At 52.0% G+C, this 26,987-nt stretch overlaps 1 protein-coding gene across 4 annotated transcripts in view; it reads right to left on the bottom strand.

The window, feature by feature from the left end:
- Positions 1 to 1,931: 1,931 nt before the first annotated feature.
- Positions 1,932 to 26,987, bottom strand: part of KIAA0232 (KIAA0232 ortholog) — a 67,369-nt gene continuing 42,313 nt past the window's right edge. Inside the window, exons 4-9 of one of the 4 annotated variants that reach the window (XM_039838230.1) lie at positions 24,013 to 24,079; positions 22,558 to 22,639; positions 17,254 to 20,545; positions 11,599 to 11,707; positions 6,440 to 6,537; positions 1,932 to 4,386 (exon numbers count right to left, since the gene is read on the bottom strand). In XM_039838230.1, coding sequence (XP_039694164.1) covers positions 4,207 to 4,386; positions 6,440 to 6,537; positions 11,599 to 11,707; positions 17,254 to 20,545; positions 22,558 to 22,639; positions 24,013 to 24,079 — 3,828 coding nt within the window. In that variant the 3' untranslated portion in view covers positions 1,932 to 4,206. The remainder of the gene's footprint in view (positions 4,387 to 6,439; positions 6,538 to 11,598; positions 11,708 to 17,253; positions 20,546 to 22,557; positions 22,640 to 24,012; positions 24,080 to 26,987) is intronic. The other 3 variants (XM_039838232.1, XM_039838231.1, XM_039838233.1) reach the window with 3 other exon arrangements.

Below are 26,987 nucleotides of genomic sequence, written 5' to 3'. Positions count from 1 at the left end.
CAGACAACACTGACACCATCCACGTTAGGTGGTGACGTCATCACCAGTCATTGCTAGACGGGTAGAGTGAGGTGGTGGTTCCTGAAAACGCTATTATGAGCACACCAGTGAGTCGGGGCCAGCGACGGCCTCCGGATCCGCAGCTCACTGCCAGGTCTGTGCTCACAACGGCACCTGGCCTGGGGCGCCCTCCGCCCGCTGCGTTCAGGAGAAGCCGGGGCTGGGCCCTCCCTTCCGTCCCTGGACACTGTGCAGACGCAGGCCACGCTTACCCTACGTGCCCGGAGCCTGCCGGGGGTGGCACCTACAGTGGCAGAAGCGGCGGACTGAGCACTTTACCTAAAGAGCTTTTACATCCCTTGGTTGTTCAAAAAGCACTTGGCCGTGATGTCAGACTTCCTGGGGACAGTAACAGGCCGGACCCCGTTTCTGGGTAGCTAATGTGCACACAGCATCCCACCCGGCTCTCACAGGCGTGGGCACCTGTGAAGCAATCGCGCTGACAGTATTGCAAGAACCACAGCAAAGGGGGGTGTGTGGCCAGCGCGGCCGCCAGGCGCACACCTAGGTGACGAGTGCGCCGACAGAGGCGGCCATCGTCGATGACCTGCTGCGCCCGGACAGGGGCTGCCCCGTTGTGCTGACACCCTCCAGTCCCGCCTCAGGGGCCTCCAGGAAGGCAGCGTCTGTGCCACCTCCCCACTCACCCGGGCACTGCTGCCAAACCCAGGACAGGTGCTGTGACGATGCCCACGGGCTGGTCACTCAGAAAGTGTAAGGCATGAGGCACTGCCTTCGGCATTTGACTTACTTTCCCAAAGTCACAGAGCCAACAAGCAGTCAGACCTGGGTTCCACGCTGAGAGCCCAATACAGATATCGCCTCGCATCATGGCAGGTCAGGGCTTTCTAAGAAATGGCGCTGGGCTGCTGGCCAACTAGCTGGGGGAAAATGAGGCAGAATCCTCGAGCCTCACTTCGTGTCAAACACACATGAAGATGACCTCTCCACGAAGGATATGGTTTCCGGAATAACACGGGAGGATACTTCCTATGTTCTTAAGATGGAGAAAGCATTTAAAAACTTGCTACACGTTCCAGAAACCATAAATTTAAAAAAATGGAGAGAACACAACTGAAATCCTTCTGTACTGAACCCACATCCCCTCTGCCCAGCCGAAAAGCAAAGGCTAACCCCAAAACAAGTCCTCGCCTGAGGCACGCCGCGGTATCAGTCCGGCACCGAACACAGGCCCCGAGGGACCCCTGCCCCGCGCCCTGCTGGCGACCTCAGCGTGGGTGGCAGCAGGCCCTACACAGGCCGTTTCCCCCAGGACAGCGACCGTGCACGGAGCCCCAGCTCAGCACGCTGAAGCGGAGCGCAACGCCGCCGACCGACGGGAACCTGTCGCGTCTACGTCAGGGAGTGACGGAAGTTACAGAAGCGGGCACGGTGCGGCCCTTTAATGCACATTTCTGTGTATGTTCGTACACGTGCTTGGCTGGCTCCACGTGTCTTGCACGAATGTCAGAGGCGCATCTCAGGGGGATGGAAGGGCAGATGACGTCTTCCTTTACACTTCTCTCGAAGCGCACTGGTCCCTTCCCTACGGCGGATGACGTGTTAATATACACAGTATTCAGACTTTTTCCAGAACAAGAACACTTGGTCCACCCCCTAGGGACAGAACGCTGTGCTCTCTGCGGGTTCAGGCAGCAGCTGGGGCGGGGGGCTGGACGAAGTGAGCTCAATCCTCAGCGGGCTGCGCTTGCTCTCTCCTCCAGCCGAGCGGCGTGCCAACGTTTCTGGCAGTGCCCGGATGAGGATTAGCTTTCCCAGGGGATGCTGTCACCTGGGCGCCGTCTCCCACGCGCACGTAAGGAAGAGGAGGCTGGGGGGGGTCTTCGCTATGATAAATAAAGACAACCAACTGGTTTTCTAATTTTTTATTTGGTGTTAACTCCACAAGAAAACAAAAAATCAGTTACTCTGGTGTACGTGAAATCAGAACAATACAACCACGGGAAAAAAAATCTCAGCCCAAGAATGGGAACTGACACTTCAGTGCTATGGATATGCAATGCGCTTCATACCACAGTGCGTTTCAGCGTTTTGCCAACTTTTTAAAAATGCTTTTTCTTTGTGATCATCCATTCACAAAACTAAAAACCACACGTTCACCTCTGTTGCCGCAAGCCTCTGGGCCTCAGCCGCTTCGCTATGGACACAAATAAATACATAATCTGTTAACCCCCTCGCCCGTTTGTAATCCATGCCCACTCCGCGTGGGCCGTGGACGGCGCAGCTGTCCCCCCGTCGTGTGTGGGGGAGTCTGTACTGCCATCCCCTGGAGCCCTTTCTTGATCAAAAGCAACTGTTCCAAATCAACTGGGCTAAAGGTTGTGTTCGAGATATATTTATTTGGTCTCTGCTACATAAGCAACGATTTCTAGGATGATCGTCACTGTACTGATTTTTAGGAATTTACAACTTCCAATTCTTTTTTGCCTTTGCTGTTAAATTATATTTCAGTGCAGATGCTAATCAATTATTAGGAAGCTCCGGAAGAAAGAAAAATACATAAAACCTTATAAAGTCTGTAAATAAATAACAGCAACATAAAGTCTTACACACATACGTGCACACACGCGCGCACACACAAACCCACTTTAAAGTGTCAAAAGATGTGCTGCATAAAAACGAACCCTGACCTGTGGTGAGATCGCGCCCAGCGGCCATGGGGTCTCACAGCAGTTACACACTGAACCCGGGGACCCCGCGGCCTTGGAGGGAGTTTTCTGAGCCATCGACTAAGAGAGGCAGCAACGCCCAGCGCTCACAGCAGGTCACGCGTTTCCCGGCCAGTTCGGCCCCCAGCGAGCGACCTCTGCATGCTGTCTGCCACCAAAACCAGTGTGCAAGCCGCCTCGTCTGTCAGACTTCTCTGCTGTTCCCGACGCTACAGACATGCTACGCTGATTTCACGCATTAGGTTTTTTGTTTTTTTTTTTAAATGAGTTGGTTAAAAAGGAAATCAATTAAAAATGTTTAGGCTTCGCAAATAGTGCCCCTCCTGACGCGTGGCAGAGTGAAAGCCCGCAGAGGTGATCACCACGAACAACAGGACTTGCACGAGACGTGCTGCCCCCAGGTTCCCACGGGGCAGTCACACAGGTGTGGGAGAAATCGTTACTCTGCCCGCCCCCACCCCGCCACACACGGAACGTGCCCAGAACATTCTCTCAAACACAGAATGCAATCTAAGCTATCCTACACCAGAGCCACAAGGGTAGCTGAATGCAGCGGACAAGGTTTCTTTGGAGTGACGAGGTGGCCTTTACTGCATGTCAAACGTTTACAATTTTGAGTTCGAGGGGCTTCACTTCAATGTAGGTCACAAGAAAAACAAAATTTTCAACTAAGCTCCTCAGTAAATAGTGTAAAACTTGCCACAAACAGCCCTGGAAGGTGTTTCGGTGTAAATGAACTGCAACGTAAGAACAGGCTGGGGGGTGCTCTTACCCCGCTGTGCCTCATGTACCACCCTACACCCCAAATCCTTGGCTTCTCCAGTTAGCAATAAAGTCACAAACCATAGTACCTTCCATGATACTTCAGGGGGAACATCTTAAGATAGAAAACACAGTATTTTGTAAGTCTCTAAAAGCACGCCCTTGTGGTTCCTCCTTGCGACGGACGCGAGGTTGTACTGAACGGGACCTCGGGGTCGTCCCCCGTGCTCCCCTCTGGCCCTCAGGAAGGCCTGAGCCACTGCAGGGGAAGCACTTCTACCCCAGTTCCTAGAGAGTAAAGCCTAAGTGTTCCAAAGCTACAGGGTGAAGAGCGGAAGTGGCTGCTGGCACCGCAGTGCGAACAAGGTGACAGGGACCCGGCTGCGGTGAGGAGGCGCAGCTAAGATGCAGGGAGCAGTGACACTTCTAGGACAAGCACATGCACACCCATTCTTGATTTGACAACACAATCTAGTCTATTTCAAAGAGCCAAGAATTTAACAGCTTGGAAAAAAAATCTTCAACAGGACAGCTGTCCTCAACTCTAAAATCAGCAAGGAGAGAAAGAAGCACTGATCTGAGTCAGCTAATTGAGAAGAAACCTAAGGTGTTGTGTTAGATTAACAGGCCTCACAAAAGGGTCATTTCCCATCACATTTCGCTTTTAAAAAATAATTTGCACTACTCTGCAGGTTTAGAGATGAGTTCGAGAAAAGAGGCCCTCCTCGCCGGGCTCGGCCCAGCCGCCGCCGCCGTCCGAGCCTGGGTCCCCGGGGTCGGAGCCGGCGCTGGAGGACGCCCTTCTGCGGGCGCGGTTGGATCTCGCTCCAGAACTTCTCTCTCCCGTGCATCTTGCTTCATAAACAGAAGACACCTAAGATTAAAGGAACAATTTTCAACAGATCAAAAGCCAGACTTTTTCAAAATTGCTACATGGCTCTTTATACACAGAGATTAAGTTACGAATCACTCATGTTTTCCTGTGGACAGTTAAGAATCATGAAGCGTTTTACTGTTTCAAAGCAGACCGGGCTCCCCCTGCCCCCCGCCGTGATCCAGAGGTGGGTGCTGGGTTGGGCAACAGGACACCGCACGTGGCCACCTCCTCTCAGGGCTCCCACCCCACGAGACCTGCCAAGCCAAGCAGCAGGATCTCGTGCTCTAGGGGAGGGGGACCGGTGACCCCGTGGGGGCACTGAGGGCAGAGTGGCAGGGAAGGCAGTTCTCTGAGGACAGGCACCCTCACCTGACGCCCGGGAAAAGCAGGTGGAGCCAAAGGACCAGCCAGAGACTACTGGGGCCCTGGGAGTTGCGCTTCCGAACTGGGGTGCCACCAGAAGCTGGGGCTTCTTAGGAAAAACTGTCCCCCACACATTAGATGGGCAGGATCTCTGACCCCCAGAACACTAAATGCACGTGGCAGCCCCTCCCCCGTCAGTAACTAGCAATGCTCCCTCCAATCCCCTTTCAGTAAATTAGCAAAACCTCTCCCCACTGCAGATGGTAACGCCTCCCCCACCCCCAAAAGTGGTTTGTGATGCTGCCCCACGTCAGAGCAACTAGCAAAGCCCCCCACTCATAGTAACTAGCAGCACCTCCCAGTCACAGAAACTAGCAGCATCCCCCTCAGTGACCAGCACTCCCTTCCCTAGTGGCAGTACTGTCCCTGCTGAGAACTCCTGAGGCAGGAACACACTGAGACAGCCATAGTAGACGAGGGAAGAGCAGGGGACAGGAGAGCGGAAGGGCGCATGGGGACAAAACACGCAGGGCCTCACAGGCCTGGCTGGGAGTCTGGGTGCTGTTCCAAGAGCTACGGCAAAGGACAGGGCGCGAGCAATGAGGGCGGGAGACGCCGGCCCTCACCAGCTCAGGTCGGCACTTCGCGCGGGTCGCACGTGGCTGTATGACCTGAGACCCACGCTCCCAAGCTTGCGTGCCTCGTTTTTCTTTTCTGCAAAATGGCGTGACAGTACCTACCTCGTGGGGCTTGGGGGAGGACCGAATGAGGTCAGCCCTGGGAGGCCATCCCGCCCTGCTGTGGGAGAGAAGGCCGGAGAGACACAAGCGGACGGGGAAGAGCAGGGGAAGCCCGGGCGGCTGGCCGGCGGCATGGCCTGCACCAGGTGGGGGACGGGGCGGGGCTGGCAAAAAGACCGCACGGACGGCGCATGTGGCGCATGTGGCGGGAGGGCTGCGGGGCAACCTGCAGGTCTGGACTGCAGACGGTGGGTGCAGCCAGGGAACATCCCCTGGCGGGGGGGCGGGGGGGGTGCCCGGAGAGGCCCCGAACACCGACAGCCCCAGCGCGGCGGCCCGGGGGCGGCCAGGCCCCCACACTACAGGGATCCCTGGGAGAGCATTCTCACAGCACCTGAACCGACGCTCACAGTCGCCCCAGAGAAAAAGTTTCCTTAGATCCATTCGCCTAACTGGGCGGGGCCTGGGCCGGCACGGAACCAGGCCCCGCCTCTGAACCAGGCCCCGCCCCTGAACCAGGCCCCGCCCCGCCGTTGGGTGGCTCCGGTGTGGGGGGAGGCAGACGCCAGGTCAGACGCTCTGGCTGTGACTACAGAGTCCTCCGAGGCGCAGCCAGGGCCTTGCGGGGTGCTGTGAAAGAGGAAAAAACCCACCCGAAGGGTTTAAGGGGGAGTGACAGGCTCGGGCTGGGATTTAGAAATTCCCTCTGGCAGCAGTGCGAAGGGCCGCTGAAGGTGGGGGACCTGGGGAGCCCCGTGGGAAGAGGCTGAGGTGGGAGGTGTCCCAGACCAAGTGAAGGGCCACAGAGGAGAAAGGTCACATCCACAGGGCCTGGTGACCCAGGAGGGAGGGGGACGGGCAGTGCACGACTCCCAGATTTCGGCTTGAGTGACAGAACGGGGCGGCCGTTTGCAAGTTAATAACAAGGAGCAGGACAGTCCACTTACCCTATTAAAATCTAACAGACGCTCTTCATTACCAGGTATTCCGTGAGCATCTGGATACTCTTCTATACCATTCTCTCCCTTGGCATTTGTACAACAGTCTTAATCATTGGGAACGGAGAAGGGAAAAGAGGGAAAGGGGGAAATTCCATTAAGACACAGTTATGAAACACGCGTTCTCGCTTCACCGCCTGCTGAGCGCCAGGCCAGTCAGGTCTGCCGACCCTTGGGAGATTCTAAGTAGCCACTAAAAGCAGACGTGGCCAGCTCAGTCGGCCAGGGCTGTACGAAGACACCAGGCTGATTTGAAGACTTTTAACAGACTGTTTAGCGAGTCTTTAAAAAAACAGGCCAGTAGAAGCACAGGCCCCTGTCGCCCCACCACGAGGCCGTCACTCAGTAGAAGCACAGGCCCCCATCGCCCCACCACGAGACCGTCACCCACACGCACGGCGCACCTCACTCTCCTGCACCCCACTTTACTGTGCTTCGCAGATGCTGCATTTTTTTTTTTTTTTTAACAAATTGAAGGCGAGACCCTACACCAGCAGAAGACCCACGTTGCCATGATGCTCGCTGCCCTGCAGTGGCCTGGGACCGAACCTGCAGTACCTGGGAGGTGTGCCTGTGTCCACACCCACAACGCGACAGGCCCTGGGAACAGGGTAAAAGCCGGCTGCGTGGAGGAAGACAGGTCCCGCATACACACCCGTGAAACAGACGAACGATGGCGTGTCAGACAGGAGGACGTGCGGTCACAGACAACAGTGTGGCAGCCTCATCTGTGCTTCCGCAGCTCAATGGCGTGCCACACACCTACGCTACTTTTTTACCTGTGGACTCGGGAAGAGAAGTGAGGCTAATGGTCTGACGGGGTAAGCGGCCCACAGAAGGGGACAGGGAACTACAAGCCGGAATTAGAAGAAATCGAATCATTTAGTCCAGCAGTTCGCGGCCCAGGCTGTGCATTCCAATCGCCTGGGAGCCTTTAAGGACAGTCTGGAAGCCCAGGTCCCCATCTGAGAGGTCAGCTGAATTGGTCCAGGGAAAAGACAGGTATTAACATTTTCTGACAGCTCCCAGGTAATTCTCTCCCCACCCCCATATTCGACATACATATATGACAGTTGACTTTGTCCCCCCAGCTAATTCTGATGCACAGCCAGGGCTGAGACACGCTGGTCTTGATCTAGACCAGCCCCCATTCGCCTTAACTCTATGGAGAAAGACGCAGTGAAGAGACCTCGGGCAGGCCTGAGTGTGGACCCCGACACTGACACCGCTGTGAGTCCTTTAATACCCCCGAGCATCTGTCCCCTCCAGACCAGGACCGCCTGCGCCCCCACAGCACAGCTGCCGTGAGGTGTGCAATGAGGTGGGATGCTACCCCTTCGCAAAACCGGAGGGGACAGGGCAAGTGCTTCATGGCGACTGCGCCCTCCTGCTGTAGGTGGTGGGCCGTCTGGGCCCTGCCCAGCCTCTCACCAGGCTGAGCTGGCCCCGCTGTGCTCGCCACAACCTGCAGTTCTGACTGCTTCAGGTCCTCAAGGTCACCAATTTATATTCGTGAAAACCACCAGGCTCCGGGAAAAGGCAGGGCAGCTGACTCCTGGTTATGTGACATACTTGTGATGTAACGGGGCGAACTGCTGACCCCTGAGACCCAGGTCCCTCATCTCTAACAGGGTCACCACTTGCTCTCAGATTTCTGTGCAAGTTAAGAGAGACGGGGCGTGTGCAGCCTCAAGTTCAGTGCCGGCACACTCAGCAACGCCTACGAGTGCTACTAACCAGAGCCCCGGTGCTGGGGGCCGGCCTGCGTCAGGACAGCTGCAGGACACTCCTGTTCGCCCACTCGGGGCGGCCATCTCTTCCTCGGCTTGCCTGGCCGAGCTCTCCGCCCCGCACCCCACCCCATCTGGTCACCACTTGGCCTAGGTGGGGTGAGCAGTGGGGATCTTCCTGACTAGGGATGGAGCTGGGTCCACCCCACCCGCACCCCATTCATTTTCTCTTCCTGCTTTAGGGATTCTGTGAGCACAAGAAGAGGCTGTGACACCACAGGCACTGGGACAGGGAGGACTGAGTGGGTCCTCGGCTGACACTGCCACACTCTGGGTCACGGCCATACGCCAGGCCTGTTCTGGGCGCTTTACTCTGCAGCTACCCTCGAAGGGAGGCGTGGCTCTCAAATCTTTCTACACATACAGACAGTGGAGTCACAGGAAGATCTGGTCATCGCCCAAGGTCCCGCGGCTGGTGACGGGGGCCCCTAGCTCCAGCTCGGTTTGTCACCCAGGCCCCTTGCTATTCTCTGCACTGTGCCCTGCATGGCTGCCCTTTAAGGCTAAAATAATATGGACACTTACAACGAGCTTTCCACGCGGTTAGCGTCCAGGGCATGGGCTCTGAAGACCGCTGCTCAGCACAGGTCCGCCCTGCACACGGCCTGCAACGCCCTGTGGTCTGCCTCCCGGCTGAGCCTGTCCCTCACTGCGCCCCGCACGGCCCCCGCGTTCCCATCGAGTGCACTCCCACTCCCGCGTGGGCTTCTGCCGGCTACCTCTCCCCGCAGGTGGCCCCTGCTGTTACATGGCTTGCGTCAGGTCCCTGCTCAAACGTCCGTTGATCAGGAGGGCAGGGCCTCGGCCTGTTTGCCCGTGTCCCCAGTGCCTGAACTGTGTCAGGCACAAGGCAGGCATGCGAGAACTCGATGAACAGACGTGTATATGAATGCATGCAGGCTCGCAGGTGGCAGACTGCACGTAAGTGGGGTCCCGCGGGGCCCTGGGAGCCTGGACAAGCTGACTCACTGTACACCAGGGGTCCCCAAACCCTGGGCCGTGGACCGGTACTGGACCGTGGCCTGTTAGGAAGCGGGCCATACAGCACAAGAGCAGTGGGCAACAGAGCGAAGCTTCATCTGGATCTGCAGCTGCGCCTCGGATCGTCAGGCACTGGATTCTCAGAGGAGCACCAGCACCTGCTGCCACAAAGGTTGGGACCGCTGCTGTAAAGGGGTGGTCCTCCTCCTCCCCAAGAGGCTAAGGGTCCGACTCGGGAGTGGCACGGGATTGCTACTCCTAGTGTTGCTAATACACTAGGAGCTGCACGAGCTGAGGAGCTGAGTGGTGAGAGGCTACCTGTTTCCCCGCCAGCCTTCTGAGACTAAGGCCCACTCCCGTCACAGGAGAGACAGACGCTTCCTAACGCCACTACAGGGCAACCTGCAGGGATCTAACTTACAGCTGTGAGTTAAAGGTCATTCGAAAGCCTGGTTGCCATTACTTACCCACTGAGGGTTTCTCTAAATGCCACCTCCCAATGAAAATAAGCCACTCTGTCCTAACAATCACTTACACACCCACCACGGGACCAGAGACACACCAAGGGTCTGGAGCCAAGAGCTGGAACTGGATTCCTAATGACAGGAAGCTGGACTAAGGCTGCCAAGAGCAAAGAACTCTGTGTGTCTGAAAGTCATCCTAGGACCCCCCAGCACAGGTCTTTGCCACCCCCAGGCCCTGCCTGCTGCACGTCCTGCTTCCGCTGGCTCTCCCTGTGGGGGGGGAGGGGTCCGTGCTGCACCTGCACCCTGTTAACTCCATGACGTAATGCTCACCCAGGGAACTAGACTAGACCTAAGTCAAGGCAGCTTTGTGCTCCTCACGTCTCCCTGGGCACCAAGCGCAGACAGCGGCTGCAGAGAGCAAAGCTTCTGAACGAGACAGGCCGGACTGGAACCGAGCTCGACGGCTAATGCGTGATTCTGGGCAAACTCCTCAACCCAAGATTTAGCTTCTCCATCTGAAAACTAGGGTGGCTTCACAGGAGGCTTCTGTGGGAGTTATAGAAAACACATCGACAGCACCTTGTAAATTAGAAAGGCAAACAGGCATCGGCTAACGGTGGGGAAACAGGCCTCGAATAAACACACAAAATCGAAGCTGAGAACACAGCCCGCGCACGGGGCCCTCCTCATGGCCCAGCAAACTTTCGGGAGGGGGAGGCGGGGTTTGGGAGGCTGCTTTTGTGTCTACAGAACAGAAAGGGGCAGTCAGCCAGCTAAGGCCAGAGAAGGCGTTCTGAGCACCCGGAGCCTGCAAAGCGTCGTGGGCAGTGAGGGACGTCGCTGGCTCCACATTAACTACAATTAGCCGGGAGACAAGACAGACAGGTGAACATGTAAATACGAACGAGTGACTTACGTGCCCCTCAGGGCTCTGACGGGAGAGGCTGCTCAGTAAATGCTGCAGCCAAGGACGCGCAGCATCCAGACCACAGCAACCTGGACGAGCTCACCCGCCGAGCTGACCCACTCCCACCGCCCCCTTGTTCCCACTTCCCCCAGAATTCCAGATCGGGGTATTCCACAGCTTCCAGGTGTGTCTACCTGGGGGGCTCACGGACTGAGTCATCTTCACCCGATCTGCCGCTGCTCCCATCTCCCTCCGCCTGGCCTCGCCTGGCTCCCTCCCGCCACTCACTCCTCACAGACAGTCACCCCACAGACTCTGGCATCCTCTCAAAACCTCACGGTGCTGTTCTCATCTACCTCCCCCCAGTGCCCCGGACCTGCAAGAGCCCCAGAACCCCACAGACGCCCCTCGGTTTCTATACTCCACCTCCACTCTGTTGCTAGGATTTAAAACACAGACCTGACACCTTCCAATCTGCAACCTTTTAAACGGCCTCTCCTTCCTGCATGTCCAGCTCCACCTAGCTCAGCAGAGCTCCCAAACTTCCACGCAAGCCGCTTGCCCGCCTGCCTTTCTGGCCTCAGCCATGACCCAGCTGGGCCTTACATGTCCCTGCTCCCTCCGCTTGCCTTTGTGCAGCCCATTCTTTTCACGGGACAGTCCTTCCTCAACTTCCCCACCAGGGGCCTCCCTGAAGGCCTCCGCCTAGCTGGTTACTTCCCCCCCCAGACTCACTGGGAGCCGGCGCAGATCTCATCCAAGGTCGGCACAGTTTTCACGTATTTCCATGTCTTCCCCGACATCAGGCTGTGGCTCTCATTCACCTCTGTGTCCCCAGAGCCTGACAAATGCTAGCCACGCAGAAACCGTTTGTGTTTTCTGGACTGACAGTCACAGAAAAATCGTTTATCGCTCTTAATGAATTAGAAATCTGAGTGAATGACTTAACATAGGTCTCCTTACCTTCGCACTCCGATGCAGGAAAAAGAGGGGAGTACAAGGCTTTTTCCCACCAAGTCTGTTTTTCTTGACTTCTATTCATTCCTTGTACATCAGTGTTCAATACGGGAAACTGTTTCGATTAAATCAAATACAATCAAACTTTACAAACTTTCAGGATAAAACAAAAATTCAAGCATTGACTATAAACTACAAACCCAAGATTTTTAAATCGATGAGTTTACTGTTTTAAAGTGAATAAAAAATGGCAAAGTATCCGTAACACATGAAAGAAGTTTTTCTTAAAAAGTATTTATGTTGGAAATGGAATGAAAATCTTTAAAGACACAACAAAAGGCAGAACCACGTAACAGAACAGGAAATACCCCAAGTAAGGCAGGTGTCTAGTTTTTGGGCATGCAGAGAGAAAGGGTGGCCACGTGTCCCTGATGCTGTGAGGTGCTCCACAGAAAACAGGAGGACCCCATTCTTCACATATCCAGGCAAGGAGTCGAAGCAGAAGAAATGAGACAGAAGAAGATTTTACAGGCAGAGTTACTGACCTAAACGTCCTTATAACAGAACTATCTGCTTCAGTGAGAACAGAAGAAAGCTGAGGCTAAAACCAAATAATAAAACTGAGAGCAGTTCAGATTCGAAATGCAACACGGCCATCGGAACAAGGCAGGAAGGGCTCCTGGGCAGGAGACCCATGCCTACTGCGTCTCCATGGCCCTGCAGGACAGAAGGCGCTCAGGCCCAGGCTCCATCCCTCACTAGTGGACCACGCAAATCCCAGCTGGATCCTGCCCACCTGCCCGGGCAGTGAGGCCTGGATGCAGAGTGGCCAGAGATCAGTAGCAGCAGCAGTGGTTATTAGTGATTAAGGAGTGTCCTCGTGAGTGGTAATCAGAAGACCTGTGGCCAGCCGAGGTCACCACGTGCATCCTGGTGTGCTTGTTGTCAAGGCAATGCTCGTCCACGCCTCTTCTTCACTGGGCCTGGCCAAGGCTCTCCCAGGGCAAAGCTCATCCCGGTGTTTCTACCTCTCCCAGCCCCTAACTTGGTGGGTGTCTGCTCAATGGCTAGGCCTGTAGACGGCATACGTCTTTACTGTTTTAGAAGACACTTTAATATGTGTTCAAGTTTCAAATCTGAACTGTTTAGCAACTAATGATGATTCTCTAACAGGATTTTGTTATTCATTAAAATGTAAATTATTTCATGGATCTAAATCTTTTTGATTTAGCAATGTATATATATTTTTAATTTAACTAAATGGTAAATACACTTCAAACTTTCATTTTCGGGGGAAGGAAGGAAGACCGGAGAGGGTCAGGGCGCTGTGGAGGACTGGGGCGGTGAGAACGAAGAGGTCAGATGTGTGTGGAACCGGACTGTAAGCTTCGTGAGGGCAGGGACCACGTGGCACTTATGTTCGCACGTCCAGACACAGGGCCGGACATGGCAGACACCCCATGTCCGCTGACCTGACGAAAGGGCCCAGCGTCGGACGCATCTGCGCACCAAGCACACCGTTTTCTCTTTCCCGCCGAAACCGCTGTTAAGGTCATGCCAGTTTCTGCCAGTTTTAGGATTTTTCCTGCATCCTCCATTCAAATCCAATGGCTGGGACTTTTTAATCTTGTATTATGCTACACTGAACATGTATTTAATCAATATGCATCATTTTTTTATGCTGCTTTGTCTCTCAATTTTTTAAATAAAAATATTGTTAATATACAATATTATATTAGTTTCAGACGTACAGCATAGTGATTTGACATTTATGTACCTAATGAAGTGATCACCACCATAAGTCTAAATGATCTGACACTGTCCAAGGTCATTACGATATTACTGATATGCTACCTTTGCCACATGAATATGTGTTATTTTATACCATCTTTCCACTTAGCTATTCCCAACTTTTAGGCTGCACAGTAAAGACAACCATGTTTTGCCTAAATAACATCTGTTTGATGTATTAATTCAATTTCTGGTTTGGTTGAGAATGAAAAAAAAGAAGAAGAAATAACAGAGGAGAAAGAAGGCAACAGAACAGAACACAGCCCTGGACGGGCGGGCAAGCCTCGCCGGCCCCTCGCTGTCCGGGCGGCTTCCCGGCTGGCCTCCTGGCCCGCAGGCCCTTCCTCCCCGTGCGCCTGCACCAGGGAGCCTGCGCTGGCAGCTCAGCCACTGAGCAAAGCCCCAGCACTCTGACCCCCCCACCCCAGCACCGTGCGCTGGCGTTCAGGGTAACTTCGCACATTTACGTGACTCTACAAACCCGACAATCTTTGTCCCTGATTGGCAGCATCTAGGACGGCGCCCAGATACAGCAGGCTCTTAGTAGACATTTGATGAATGAATGCAACAGGGGGTGAAAAAAGCCGTAAACTTAGTCCAGAAAGCCCGGCCAGAGGTTTTGGCAACAGATAGAGGTGAGCGAAGCTCCCGCTCCCCGCTCTCAGTAGACAGCCCCAGACCGGCGGAGAGGGGTGTTTGGTGTTCCTCTGAGCACGCCCTTTGCCACGGCCAGTTACTGGGCCCACAGGGAAAAAAGAAAGCCTTCCATAAGCCTTGCTCTTTGGGATAAAAAGAAAGGGAACATAAAGGAAGAGATACAGAGAACAGAGGCCAAGGGAGAGGCGCCCCTGCGGCCTGTTTGAAGCGTCCCTGAACTGACAGGAAGTGCGAAGTCCTGGAAGGCACTCGGGCTCCACCCCTCAGCCTGGGATGGGGGCGGGGCAGGCAGCCCAGCCCTCTGGGCCTAGCGTCCTGTCCGGAGCAGTCACGCAGTCACCGGGATGATTTCTGCAGGTCGCTGTGGGCACTCAACAGGGTAATGGTGCGAAAGCGGTGGGCACACTGCCTGGCACAGGTGGGCTGGGCACCGCGGGCCCAGGCAGCCCCGGCCCTCTACTCGCAGAGCCCGGCTTCCAGGGCCACTGGGCCGGCACCGGCCCCCTCTCCTGCACGGTCAATCCTGCTCCCTTGCTGTGCTCCAAAGGCCTGGCACTAAGCCAGCGGTTGATCAGACGACATATGACACTTTCGTCACGAACGTATGCACAAATGGACACCCGAGGCACACTCTGCTTTCTGCTTCCTCTCGCCTTCCCCCTGACACTTCAGAAGCCACGACCTACTCGTGGTGCTGCCAGCACACGTGAGGTTTCAAGCCTCTACTTTGGCTTTTGCTGTTCCTCTGCCTGGAGGCCCCTGGACCCTCAGGTATGTTCAGAAAGCCTCCCTCAACCCTCGCGGGCTGGGAGGGCTCTGCTCTGGGTCTCCACAGCACCTGTGCTCACCTCTGCCACACCACCTACCACGTCATCTGAAACTGTGTTTGCCCAAATGCCCTACAAGACGACGGACTAGCTGGGTCGGTCGCGGTCCATCCATACAATGGAAGACTGTGCAGAAGATGAACAAGGGGAGCGATTATCAGGAAGCGCCACTTCACTGAAAGGAAAACTAGGGGGAAATCGCTGTGCACACACACTGGTTCGTGGGGCATGGCACGTCCTCGGGAGAGACGCCAGAACGCATCCTCCTGGCTGCTGCTGGGGAGGCAGGGGCCTTTTCGCCGTGTACGTGCCCTCTCATGACTTCTGGATTTGAACCATATGAATGCATTACCCATTTCAATTAAAAAAAACTGTTTACAAATTGGCCTTTGTGACCAGACGGGATTTCTTGAGGACAAGGGCAACGCCTGTTCATCCAGGCATCTAATTCAGCGACGGGCACGTAACAGGTATTCAATAAATGACTGCTAAACTGAATTGAATTAAACTTCTGAAAAAAATCATAATTCATGCTTCTGGGCACCAATTCTATTAGAAATCCTTCATTGTAGTCCACGTGGTCTGAGACAGCTGGGTAACTAGTGACCTTTAGGATGGGGCTCCCAGGATGCGCTGTGTAGGCTGCCCTCACTCAGGAAAAGTGGGAAGAGCCTCGTAGAGGCTGGCCGCGTAGTGAGAGTGGCAGGGCACAGGTTCTCGGCCCGTCCTGGCCCCGCACTGTCCCTGCAGGCCACTCTCTCAGCCTCTCCACACTTCAGGTGAGTCCGTGAAGTGCGCTCCAATCCGGCTCAAAGCTGTGGCGATGCTGCCAGACCAGGGCTGACAGTACGACAACATCTAGACTGTCGCACAACCCTGCGATGTCCTCTGAGGACTTCACTGGTGGCCAGAACCTGTCACGACAGCCCAGAATTCTGAGAGCACATAAAGACATCCACACACTAGCAAGCGAAGGAGCGTGGCGGGGCTGCGATGCAGAGTCCCTCTGCCTTCCCACCTGGAACCAGGTGAGATACAAAGTGCACGAAGAAACATTTAAGGATGAAAGCGGGGCAAGAGACAGACAGGTAAGTGCTCGCGACACTGTTTTTTCAGTTCTCGGTCAAGCTCAGACTTCAGCGTTCAGTGGGACTGAATTCCCGCCTGAGGACGTCCGGGCAAGCCGACCGCAGCGCTGATTCTCGTCACCCACCCTCGCAGGCACCTGGGCGCACCCCGAGGACACACCGACCCCACACACGAGGAAGGCACGGTCCGCAGCCATGAGGAGCTTATACTCTAATGAGAGAGAGTACAGAGAGACTCACGAAAAGTGGAAATGCAATTAACAAAGAGGCATAAAATGCACGAAAATTAAAGGAAGGGAGAAATTATTTGTTGCGGGGAGGGTGGAGCAGGGGAGAGGAAGTAGGGGCTGTGTCAGTGAAGGCGGTGGGAAGGATTCGGGCGTGTCAGAGGTGGGTGGAGTGTGCGCAAGGGCACAGGGGAGGAAGGGTGACACTCGTCGTCGGCTCTCCTGTCACGACCACCACCTCCAGCTGCCTTTTTAATAAGCGGTTCCCGAAGATGGCCAGGCACAGCTTTGCCAAGCAACGGCTGAACAGCAGGCAGATCACTGTGCTATTCTGTGGAACAGGTCACTGCCGTAAGTGCGATTCCTTGAAGTCCACTTCTTAGGACTAGTCAAAGGGGAGAGTGACCCCTGTTAACAAAACTATTACTATGACTCTCGTCTGACAGACCTGGCACATGATGCACACAGCTGCAGGAGTATACACTCTGTATAAACTGAGGTCCATCTGCATAGGTTCTGCGGAAGCTGCTGTGTTGCATTTAGGTTGTGGGTTAATTTTTACCTGCATCATAATATATTTTAGAGAACTCTCTACAGATGTAATTTATTTTACACGTAAAACGCAAGTTCTGATACACAGGTCAGCGTGTCAGAGGCAGTCGGATGGACTTAAGGAAACCCTGCACTGTTACTTCTGAAGAGCAGAGGGCCTTCTGAACAGTGAACGGCCACGTCCACGTCCGACTCATCGACTCTGAAAGCGGAAATGCCTGTATATCAGGTTTTGCTTTAAGCACAGTATGTGCATACTAAAACAACACATAAGAATCTTATTTATATCCTGTGATTTAAAAATGTCTTTTCTCAGCAGAAAACGTCTATTGTCTAGTTCAAACTTATAAATATCGAGTTCATTTTAAGTCCTTACGTAAAGTAATGATACATTACAAGGAAGTTAAGCTCATTTCCCAATAATGTAACCCCATCCTTCATTGCCTGATACGGTTCTTCTCAGACTGAAGTCTGACCAAATCCTTTTATCAATACTAACAGAGAGAGAGAGTCACCTACCTCCTCCAGCTGTGCCGAAGAAACTGGATTATCTTCATAAGCAGGCAACTGACAACCTGCTTTACAACTGCAAAGATTATTAATTTCTTCCTCACATTGTGCCATTATTTTACAATTTGCTTCTGAGCTTTCTAAGCTGATTTCCAGAGACCCACTCAGGCTACACTCCAAACACTGATTCTGCTGTCTCGCTGGCAGAATCCCAGCTGATTCCTCCTGGGAATCCAGTGATGTCTGAGCACTCTTTTCCATCCCGGATTTTTTTAACCTGGGAAGGAATTTTCCAGACTCAAGTTCTGATTTTCCATAGTAATGGCCTTCTTTCTCTGCATCTTCCTCCAGTGGTTTGAGATCTGCCTGTGGATCTTCGAATGCATCAACTTGAGAAGGAACAGGAATATTTGCTTCCTCTTTCTCAGATTCAAATTCCGACTCGCTTCCTCCTCCCGGGGACAGTTCAGATGCAGAAATTGGGCGAAAGTGAGTCCTAGGAGAGATTCGAATAGCCCTGTATTGTGTTCTGTCGACACCACATATCCTGGGGTGAAAAACCTCACTGTCTGAATCAGAGCAGAGGATTGATTTCGGTTTAAAACTAGGGCTGAAAGATGCAATCCCTTCGGGTTCAAATGAACATTCGACGTGAAGAACTTGTGAAAATGGATTGCTTAGGTCAAAGGAAGAGAATGAATATTCGAGTCCAGGATCTTCGACTTGAAAATTACCACAAGCGCCTAATAAGTCTTCATGGAAGATAAAAGAAAATCCCTTATTTAATCCATTTTCCCCACTCTTCGGCTGGTCATTCTGTTCAAAGGACACGAAGGGTTTCCATAACTGCCTGTGACCGGGAGCAAAACTGTTGCCTGGGGTCATGAAGACATCCGTGCCGGCTATCGTCACGACATCAGAAGCCGCACACTGTAACAAACTTCCTTTCGTGTGACTAGGCGGTACGACTGCCCATTCCCCATCGCTATTAAAGGTTTTGAGCTCCCCGTAAACTCCTCCAAGAATGAAGGCGTTCTCCTTCTCTTGGGTGACGTCCCAAGGTTTAGAGGGTGTAGTATAATCGCCACCGTCCACCTTCGAGAGCTCACTGGACACGAACGCTCGCTTCTCCAGGTTCTCCTTCTGTCCCTCCCACAGACGGTACTCCGACCTCTGCACGGCCTTACTCGGCTCCCGGAGGGGCTCCACTTGAGCTTCGGCGTCCAGACAGCAGCAGTAGTTATTTACATCGGTCGAAAACAGCTCATCGTCAACTCTCTCTACTTCTACCAGAGCTACAGAATTCCTATCCGCCATCTTTGTCCAAATGTCTTTAATAACCCCTGAGCTGTAGCCATCTCCGTGCGGACTGGTTTCCCGACACGCTTGTGCAGTTTCAAACGTTTTGTTTTCCGTTTTTTGTTCTAGCTGAATACCACAGACAGATTCTAGTTTAGATTGTTTTTTGAAAACTAACGTAGGAATTTCGCCTAAAGTTCTACTGTTTTGCTGGCAAGTTTCATCCTGCAAAAAATCTAGAAGCTCTTCATCTACATAATTGGACGAGACTCCGGGAACCACGTAGCTGATACCTTCGGCACTAAACTGCGCGGCGGGTTCTTCGAACTGAAGACTTGCTGCCTCGTTATCCGAACGCGTTTCTTCCGAATGGGACCAGGGACTGCAGGTTCTCGTTGAAAGATTAGAACAGTGTTCGTTTTCTTCAAAGGCACTATTTTTGGTCCATATTAGCAATCTAGACTGCGTCTTCCCAAGCACATTAGCACTAGAATCTGTATTTTCATTTCCCAAGTTGAGTGTTTCAAAGGAAAACGGTAGAACAGAATTACTGCATTGCACCTCAAACACTGAAAAACAAGAGTTGATACCAGATCCTTCATTAATGTCCGAAAAGAGCTCTCGGCGGCCAGCAAGCGCGTGCGGACTGAGCGCCACGCCGTCCAAGTGCGGGGAGAGTCTCCCCGGGGACTCTCCTCCCAGACTCTCGCCGTCGGCATCACCGGAGCTGGATGAACAGCACTCCCAGAACTGGGCCAGGTTGCCGAGGTCCTGCAGGAGCAGGCCCTCGGCACCCCCGGAGCTGGCAGAGTCCGTCCATATTGCACGTTCCCCTTGCAACTCCATGCCATCTAACACTATGCAACATTCGGCCTCAAGATCTGTCTTCTCTTTGCTTTTTTGTCGAATCATATTCAAAATCCGACTTTCCCCTTGCATTGTTTCTGAGGCACCAGGATCCAACATGGATTGATCAATATCCACTTCATAGAAGTGCGTTAATTCTGAGAGATGAATATCATCTAAGTATTTGTCGTCCTCCGGGAGAGAACAGAGTGAGGTCCCAGTGAGGTCGATCTCCTCATCGATAACCGCAGGCATTTCCACGAAGTGGCCGTCGATGAAGGTGCCTGCTGCGAGGTACGCCTTGTGCAGGGCGCTGCTGCTGATCCGGAGACCGTGCACGGCGTCGGACAGCCCGGCCACGGCCTCGGCGGGCGCGGCGCGCGCCTCTCTGTTCCGGTACGTGGTCTCCAGTTTGCTCCTCCTGCTCACGGGGACGAAGTACTCGGCGATCGGCTCGGTGTACCACAGCGGTTCCTCTTTGTACTCCTTGTCGTTTCTGCTCTCCGCGTACAGGTCTCTCCCTTCCGCGCTCCCCGTGTCTTTCCTCCCCGCGTCCTTCGCCGGCCTCTTGCCGCGTTTGCACAGCTGACTGACAGAGCCGCCGCCGCCGCCGCTGCTGCTGCTGCTTCCGGCGTGGACGGTTCTCTCGGCCTTCTCGCCGTGCCTCAGCGCGAGCCTGCTCTGCCCGTTCCGCCCCTTTTTGTTCCGAATTTCTCGTGCCTTGTGTCTTACTTTCACGCACTTCATGGATGCTTTTAATTCTCCCTGATTACCGCTTGAACTTGAACCTGCTTCACTGGAGCCGGAAGACCATGAGCGAGGGCGAATCTTCCCCTCGGGTTTATGTCGCATTTGCTTTTTGTACAAAGCGGGCTTTTCTTCGATTGGGCCATTGCTAAATTTGTTCTCCTTCTCGGTTTTACTTCTGCTCTGGGTTTTCTCGCGTGCAGTGGTGGACACTTCGTTGCTTCTTTCCTTGATGACGTCCCCTTCGCTGTTGCAGTCCTTGGGAGAGGAGGTCCCGGTGCTGGTGGGCGGGGCTGTGGACGACGACGAGGAGCTCGAGTAAGAACTGACTGCTGGCTTGTTCCACACAGTCATGATCTCTTGCAGGCAAACTGGTTTCTCAGAAAGTGGTGGAAATGCTTCATAGTACCTGAAAAACAAAGAGTAACACAACATGATCGATTGGAAAAATGGGATGCTTCATCTTAACAGTCAACGTGTACATCATCCATGAATTAATAACTTTAAAATAATTAGTAACACAGCAAAAATATCCTTTATGTTTAGTCCCATGTATCAAGCACTGAGATAAGCACTTAAGAGTATTAAGAAAATACGTAAGATGACAGTTTTTCTCTTCAAAGTCTGAATTTTAACTAAGTGGCCAAGAGTGACAACTACGATGTAGTGCGAAGATGACTCTTTTGCTGCAAGATACCTGCGTCTGGTGCCCGGCTCAGTCACTCACTGCGCTTGGACTTGAACGAGTTATCTAGCGTCGTGGTCCCCATTGCCTGGACTGTGAGATGGCGATGATGCGGCTCACCTCACGAAGGCGGGCGAGCGCTGGTGCGGATGCGGCTGAAACGCTGTGCAGCAGTGTAGTTGGGAACATGCATCCTGAAGTCACACTTCCTAAGTGTGAATCCTGACTGTCACTAACTGTGTGACCTCAGGCATGTTACTTAGCCTCTGTGGCTCAGTTTCCTGACCTAAAAACTGGGGGTAATGACAGTATCTACACGTCGCAGAGCTGTGAGGACTGAAGGACTTAACATGGGAAGTGAGAACAGTGCATTCTCCGGGCGGCTGTCGGTACTGTTCCTTCTCCTCTGGAGGCCAGCACGAAGCGGGGCATTCGGCAGACCCTTGGAGTTAGTGGGGATTATGGCATTCATGTGTTCAGAAAAGAGGGTGCTCGTGAGCCCCAGAACAGTTAGAGAAGGTGGACCACGACTGAGCCTTGCAGTTCCAGAAACGCAGTAGTTTCGTGAGTAGTACCGGTGAGACACAGTGACCTAGGTGAGGACACAAGGCTGTGCTCACGGAACCGAAGCCCGACGGGACCAGTAACTGTGGAAATGCAGAAAGGAAAATCGAGGGCCTGGCTTACGGCTTGAAAACAAAGAAGATTTCAGAGCAAGACAGATTGCCCAAGGAAGAACCTGCAATCAGGTTGGTGGTCAAGGGGACTGTGGTTCTGGAGGCGACGGTCGCGGTCCCACATCAAGTGATAAAAGGCCACGCCTGCAGGGACGTATACCTGACCTCCCTTTTCAGTCCGTACCAGAGCTAACAAAAAGATGCTGTGAGCTTATATGCAACTCTGAATGCTCTAAGAGTCACGTTGAAAGCATAAGTAGAAACAGGTGAAATTAATTTTAAAAAATGTATTTTACTTAACCAAATATAATCATCATAACATCATTTCAACATGTAATTGGTATTAAAAGATATAAATAAAATATTTTACGTTTCTTTTTACTCTAAGTCTTTTAAATCTGGTGAGACTTTTATACTTACAGCACAGCTCAGTCTGAAGCAGCCACATTTCAAGCACTCACCAGCCTCATGTGGCTTCTGGCTGCCATGGCGAAAAGTGCAGGTCTATGCAAAACAACTAACGGCTATTTTTTCCTTAAGTTTTAGAAGTTCAGAAGATTCGAATAAAATGTACAAGAAGTCTGCTTATAATGCAGCTGATCTTAATACTAACCATTTACAAAGAGAAAATTAAAAGCATCTTCAGCAAACAAGTGTGACAAGGTCAATGACCTGCCTGTGTTCCCTCTAGAATCAGCAATGGGGACTTAGCTTCCTTGTGTGTAGAACAAGGATCAACATAATTTCTTTTGGCCGTCTCAAAGGACAGGTGTGAATTTCAAAGGTGATAGTACACGGATAGAGTGTAAATAATAAACTTGCTTGTTTCATTCATTCACTGCACAAATATTGATTCAACATGAATGCTAAGGGTAGAACTATCTCATTCACTTTTGAACTCTCAGTGTCAAACACACGTGTTAGTGCTCAATAAATATTTCTTGAATTATAAAATATGACACTAAATAAAAACAAGAAACAAATACTGTAAACCAAGTAGCAGTGATTAGCTTGATTTTAACACACGCGCACTTTATCACTGAATGCAACCGTACGTACATTTCCACTTGATCCTTTGCTGCAGGGGATAACTCTGCCTCTGGGGAGGGAGAGCCCTCTAACTTTTTGTGAATCTTCTCTTCTGTTACGAAACAAAAATTCAGAAAGATTTGTCTTATATCTAGTCAATGAAAGCTTGTATTTTTAAAAGTTTCTCAAGTAACTTTAATAGAAATTATACAGGCTTTTGTGACTTAAGAAGAACTCTACAGCAGTTTGTCTTTTTAATAAAAATTGATTTCTTCACTACACTAGAGGGAATTCTCTGGCTAAACCACATGGACCCTGGGCTGAGAGGTGAGACCTGTTCATCTTATCACTGATACAGCGCCCTAGAGCAGGGGTACCCAACCCCCGGGCCGTAGACTGGTTCCAGGCTGTGGCCTGTTAGGAACCGGGCCGCAAAGCAGGAGGTGAGCAAAGGTGGCGGGTGAGCGAAGCTGCATCTGTATCTGCAGCCGCTCCCCAGCGCCAGCATCACCGCCTCAGCTCCACCTCAGATCCTCAAGCACTGGATTCTCATAGGAGCCACGAAGGTTGGGGACCGCTGCCCTAGAGATACTTAATTAAGAGACTCAAATCCCCTGTGTACTTATTAATTATACTAGAAAAAGAGAACATCTGTTTAGATTCCAAAACTATCTTGTCACAAAATTCTGCACTCATGGACTTTTACACTGACTCATCTCAACTAATGCCAATCTGCAAAGAAACTTCTTCGTTACAGTTAGCTGTCACTTAACATCAGAAGACCAAGAGCTGTGTTTCAGCTAAAACAGAAGCAGAACTCTACCCTCAGCTTAGCTCATGATACTGCCTCAGATTAAAAACAAACAAACTGCATCCTTAACAGGAAGGCTCTAGACTCAGGCAGCAAAATGACCATGAGGAGGACAAGGAAAACAAGGACTCTTAATCTCAGTACGTAGCTCCTGTTCTAAGGGCTTACTGAAAAGCTGGGAAAAGAAGCTACGAGGGTTCACGAGTCAAAATGACTTGCGCCTGTCAAGTGCGCCTTTTCAAACATCCGAGTTAAGGCAGATGTTCCTTCCAGACCTGAAATAACTGTGTAGACACCTCTGGAGGCCTTGGTGTCCACAGGCAGATGTTAACAGGGGCACGAGGATGGAGGAGAGAAAACAGTGCTCCCGATCTCTGAGCTTCAATTTGAAGACAAACAAAAGGCCTGGGTCCTCTCTGTAAGGGCACCTGTGGATGAAATCACTCCTCTGACAGCGGGGACCTATCTAAGTGACCATTCAGGGTTGACCCAGAAGCCACTAACAGCTGAGGACACAGCGTGATGCTGGTGTGCTGACACGCACCGAACCCTAAGACCTGCTCTTGTTTTTCTTGCTCCCGTCAACTCTAAGAGGCCCCCGACCCGCTCCTGGGTGGCCGCGTCCTCCTGGGCGACCGACCACGTCCCTCAGGGAGTGAGCGCACTGCCCTCACCTTGCTTACTCTGGAGGTCCTTCAGCCGGGAGCACAGCTCCTCCACCAAAGTCTCGATGCCAGAGCTCTGCGTGAGGACAGAAACGCGCGTTAGTCTACCGCCAAGTGTTTGTGCACTTTGTTGTAACCTAAAGGTTTTATAAATAAATTTTCCACGTTCCAAAAGAAATACATTATCGATATTTAAATGAACATGAGAGCTTAAAAATGATAGGTTTGTAGATCTAATTTAGTATACGTGTTTTACTAATATGTGAAAATGTTAATATTCCTCCCAGGGTATAGCATCTTGTTTGGGGGGCGGGGGCAGGATAAGGACCTAAATGCCCATTGGACGGCTAAAAGTGAGTCGCCACCAAAAATACTATTCACTATGTATGGCCGCAAAGTCTCGTGCCAAACTCAATACGACGACGACAACAACAACAACAACAACAACAACAACGACCAGCTCATCTCAGTCCTCCAGGAGCTCCCGGTCTCAAGAAAACCAAGGCATTTTTTCCTTTTGCAAAGTGCACACACACGACTGCCACGAGAAGAGCAGTTTAGAAAACACGGGCCAACGCCGTGAGCGACTGTGACAGCTTTTTCTTTTCAGGGTCGCGAACAGGGTATCGGCCTCCACACGGACACGGGGCCAAGTTGAGAGCGCGCGGAAGAGCCGGAGTCTGGGGCGACGAGAGCGAGCACTGACCTTTAAAGGAAAATCAGCGCTGGGAGCAGCCACGGCAACTGCTGCTTCACTCATGTGACTTTTACACTTTAAAAATGATTCCTCACAGGAGTTACGAAAAAGCTTTACAACGCACAAAAAAAGCGAATGTATTTTCTAGGAATATTGTATTTATTCAGCAGCCAAAAGTACATAAAATGGATCTAGGTGGGCAGCACCGGGCAGATGCACATGACTCTGCTCGCCCTTCGCCCTCATGGGCCCTTGAGGGCTAAAAATAGAACTTTACCCCATTCACTTAACTCAAATGACTCAGCACAAGCATTGCAGATCTCCTAAACGAGAAATCCAGCAGTTACACAGTCTGAGCGACAAGAAACAGATTCTGATGAAAATGGTTAATCGCACACACTGATAGTTACATTCTAGCCACAGCAGATCACAGCTTTTAATAGGGAGACGGGACAGAGGGAGACAAGGAAATGGACTAGAAGAAAACTGTTCTTTCCTTAAAAACACTCTCAAAAACCATGGCAGCCATTAGTCATAAACACTGCTCCGACGACACAATCCACCGGAAAGACTCTCTCCGCTTACCATAGCGTCCACGGTGGGGTGAGCATGGCCGTTTAATTCCATTTTCTCCAGATCATGAACCCAACGCCAGTGTCAGCTGACACGCTGCTGCTGCTGTTCTGCACAGCAAGCCTGTGTCGCCGCGTTCCTAACCCGGTGCCAGTCTCCAGCGCAAACATCAAGCCTCCTGGGATCGGTCGTTCCTTCCAGCTCTCTCGGTGTGGAACCCCGCTGACCATTAACAGTCTACGTGGAGCCACCACGCAACCTAGTGACTAGATGTTCTTTCTCATGCTTTGTCTCAGAAATCACCATCACACAACTGTGGAATTTAGTTGTTCTAGATAGTAATGCAGCTTAGAGGTACACATATTTGCTCTCCTATATAAATGGCAAAGAAACAATGAACCTACTCCTTAGCTCCGTGCATAAAAGCAAGCTCTACCCACCAGGCTTCTGTCTCTTCTCCTTGACTACGGCAGCATCCCACATGTGTATATACATATATATTTTTTGTAATCATCAGACTACCAGCTGTCATAATAGCAAACTGAGAAGCAAAAAGGGGCATCGGAAGCAGCCATCGTACCCTGTCATCTCAGGGCATATTCCAAGTTGTTAATTTGGAGCTGTTAATGAAAAATTTTATTCACTTTCTCCATTATAATATCATCTATTAGATAATGTAAAGAATCATATTTTACTATCATACCATATCCACAATGGCATTAGAGAATATTGAGAGCCTATAGTACATTAAGACAATAAAATTATACTCATATTTTAGTGAGAACATGCTGCTGATGGAAAAAAAATGCTAACACTCTACCATTTAACTCAAGAATTGCTTTTCCTAACTATAAAAAGCATCATACCTCCCAGTACCAGACAGACATGTAAAAATGCCCTGTAAACCATCAGAGTGCTCTAAATTCAAGTGAGAGTACTCTCGTCTGAAACCCGGTGAGCCACACATGGAGACTGGCAAGTTCCAGGATGCGTTCAGCAAGCAGCCTTCCAAATGCACCCCCATTCACTGGTTTATCACCCACTTATTCACCCACTCTTTCGTTCAGTCGACAAAATGGTCGGGAGCACCCCAACGTGTCAGGAAGGACACGGAGAGACAAGTCCCCGCCCTTAGGACATTAACATTCCAATAACTCTTACTTCTCAGAGGAAATGGCCCAGGGGAATGTCCCTGGGTCTGGATTCCCACAGGGCCACCTACTCAGGGGGAGGCAAGGGTGCGGGCGCCGCTCGTGGTCCAAAGGGGGTGGGCGGAGCTTCGTAGTCACGGCGGCCTCGCCCCTCCTGCTGCCTTCCTCATTTAGCCTCCTACCTGGCCCCTACAGACATGTGAGGCTGCAGCTCTGGGCAAGATAAACAAGCAAATGGCCTATTACGTTACGTCTGCCCCCCAACCACCCAGCCCCATCCACGCCAGACGCGCGGATCGAGCTGCCGTGTAAAAATTCCCACTCGCCTCTCGCACGGGCATCTCAGGTTTGCACCTTCCCTCGTACCTGCCCACCTGTAATTGCGTGCTCCTGCCCGACCTCCTTTCCTCAGTAACAGAGTGCCATTCCTGCAGATCCTCAGACCAAATCCTGGGCTATCTCCCTCGACTCCTCCCCTTCTCTCCACCCCACATCTAGTCCTGTCTGCTCTACCTTCGAGATATACTTAGAGGCCAACCAGGGCTCACCCCTCTGCCTCCCCG

This window comes from Pteropus medius, unplaced genomic scaffold (assembly GCF_902729225.1).
Source record: "Pteropus medius unplaced genomic scaffold, Ma_sr-lr_union100, whole genome shotgun sequence".
Lineage (NCBI taxonomy): Eukaryota > Metazoa > Chordata > Mammalia > Chiroptera > Pteropodidae > Pteropus > Pteropus medius.
The sequence above is the reverse complement of the archived record's forward strand: the minus strand, read 5'-3'. Positions and strand labels throughout refer to the sequence as shown.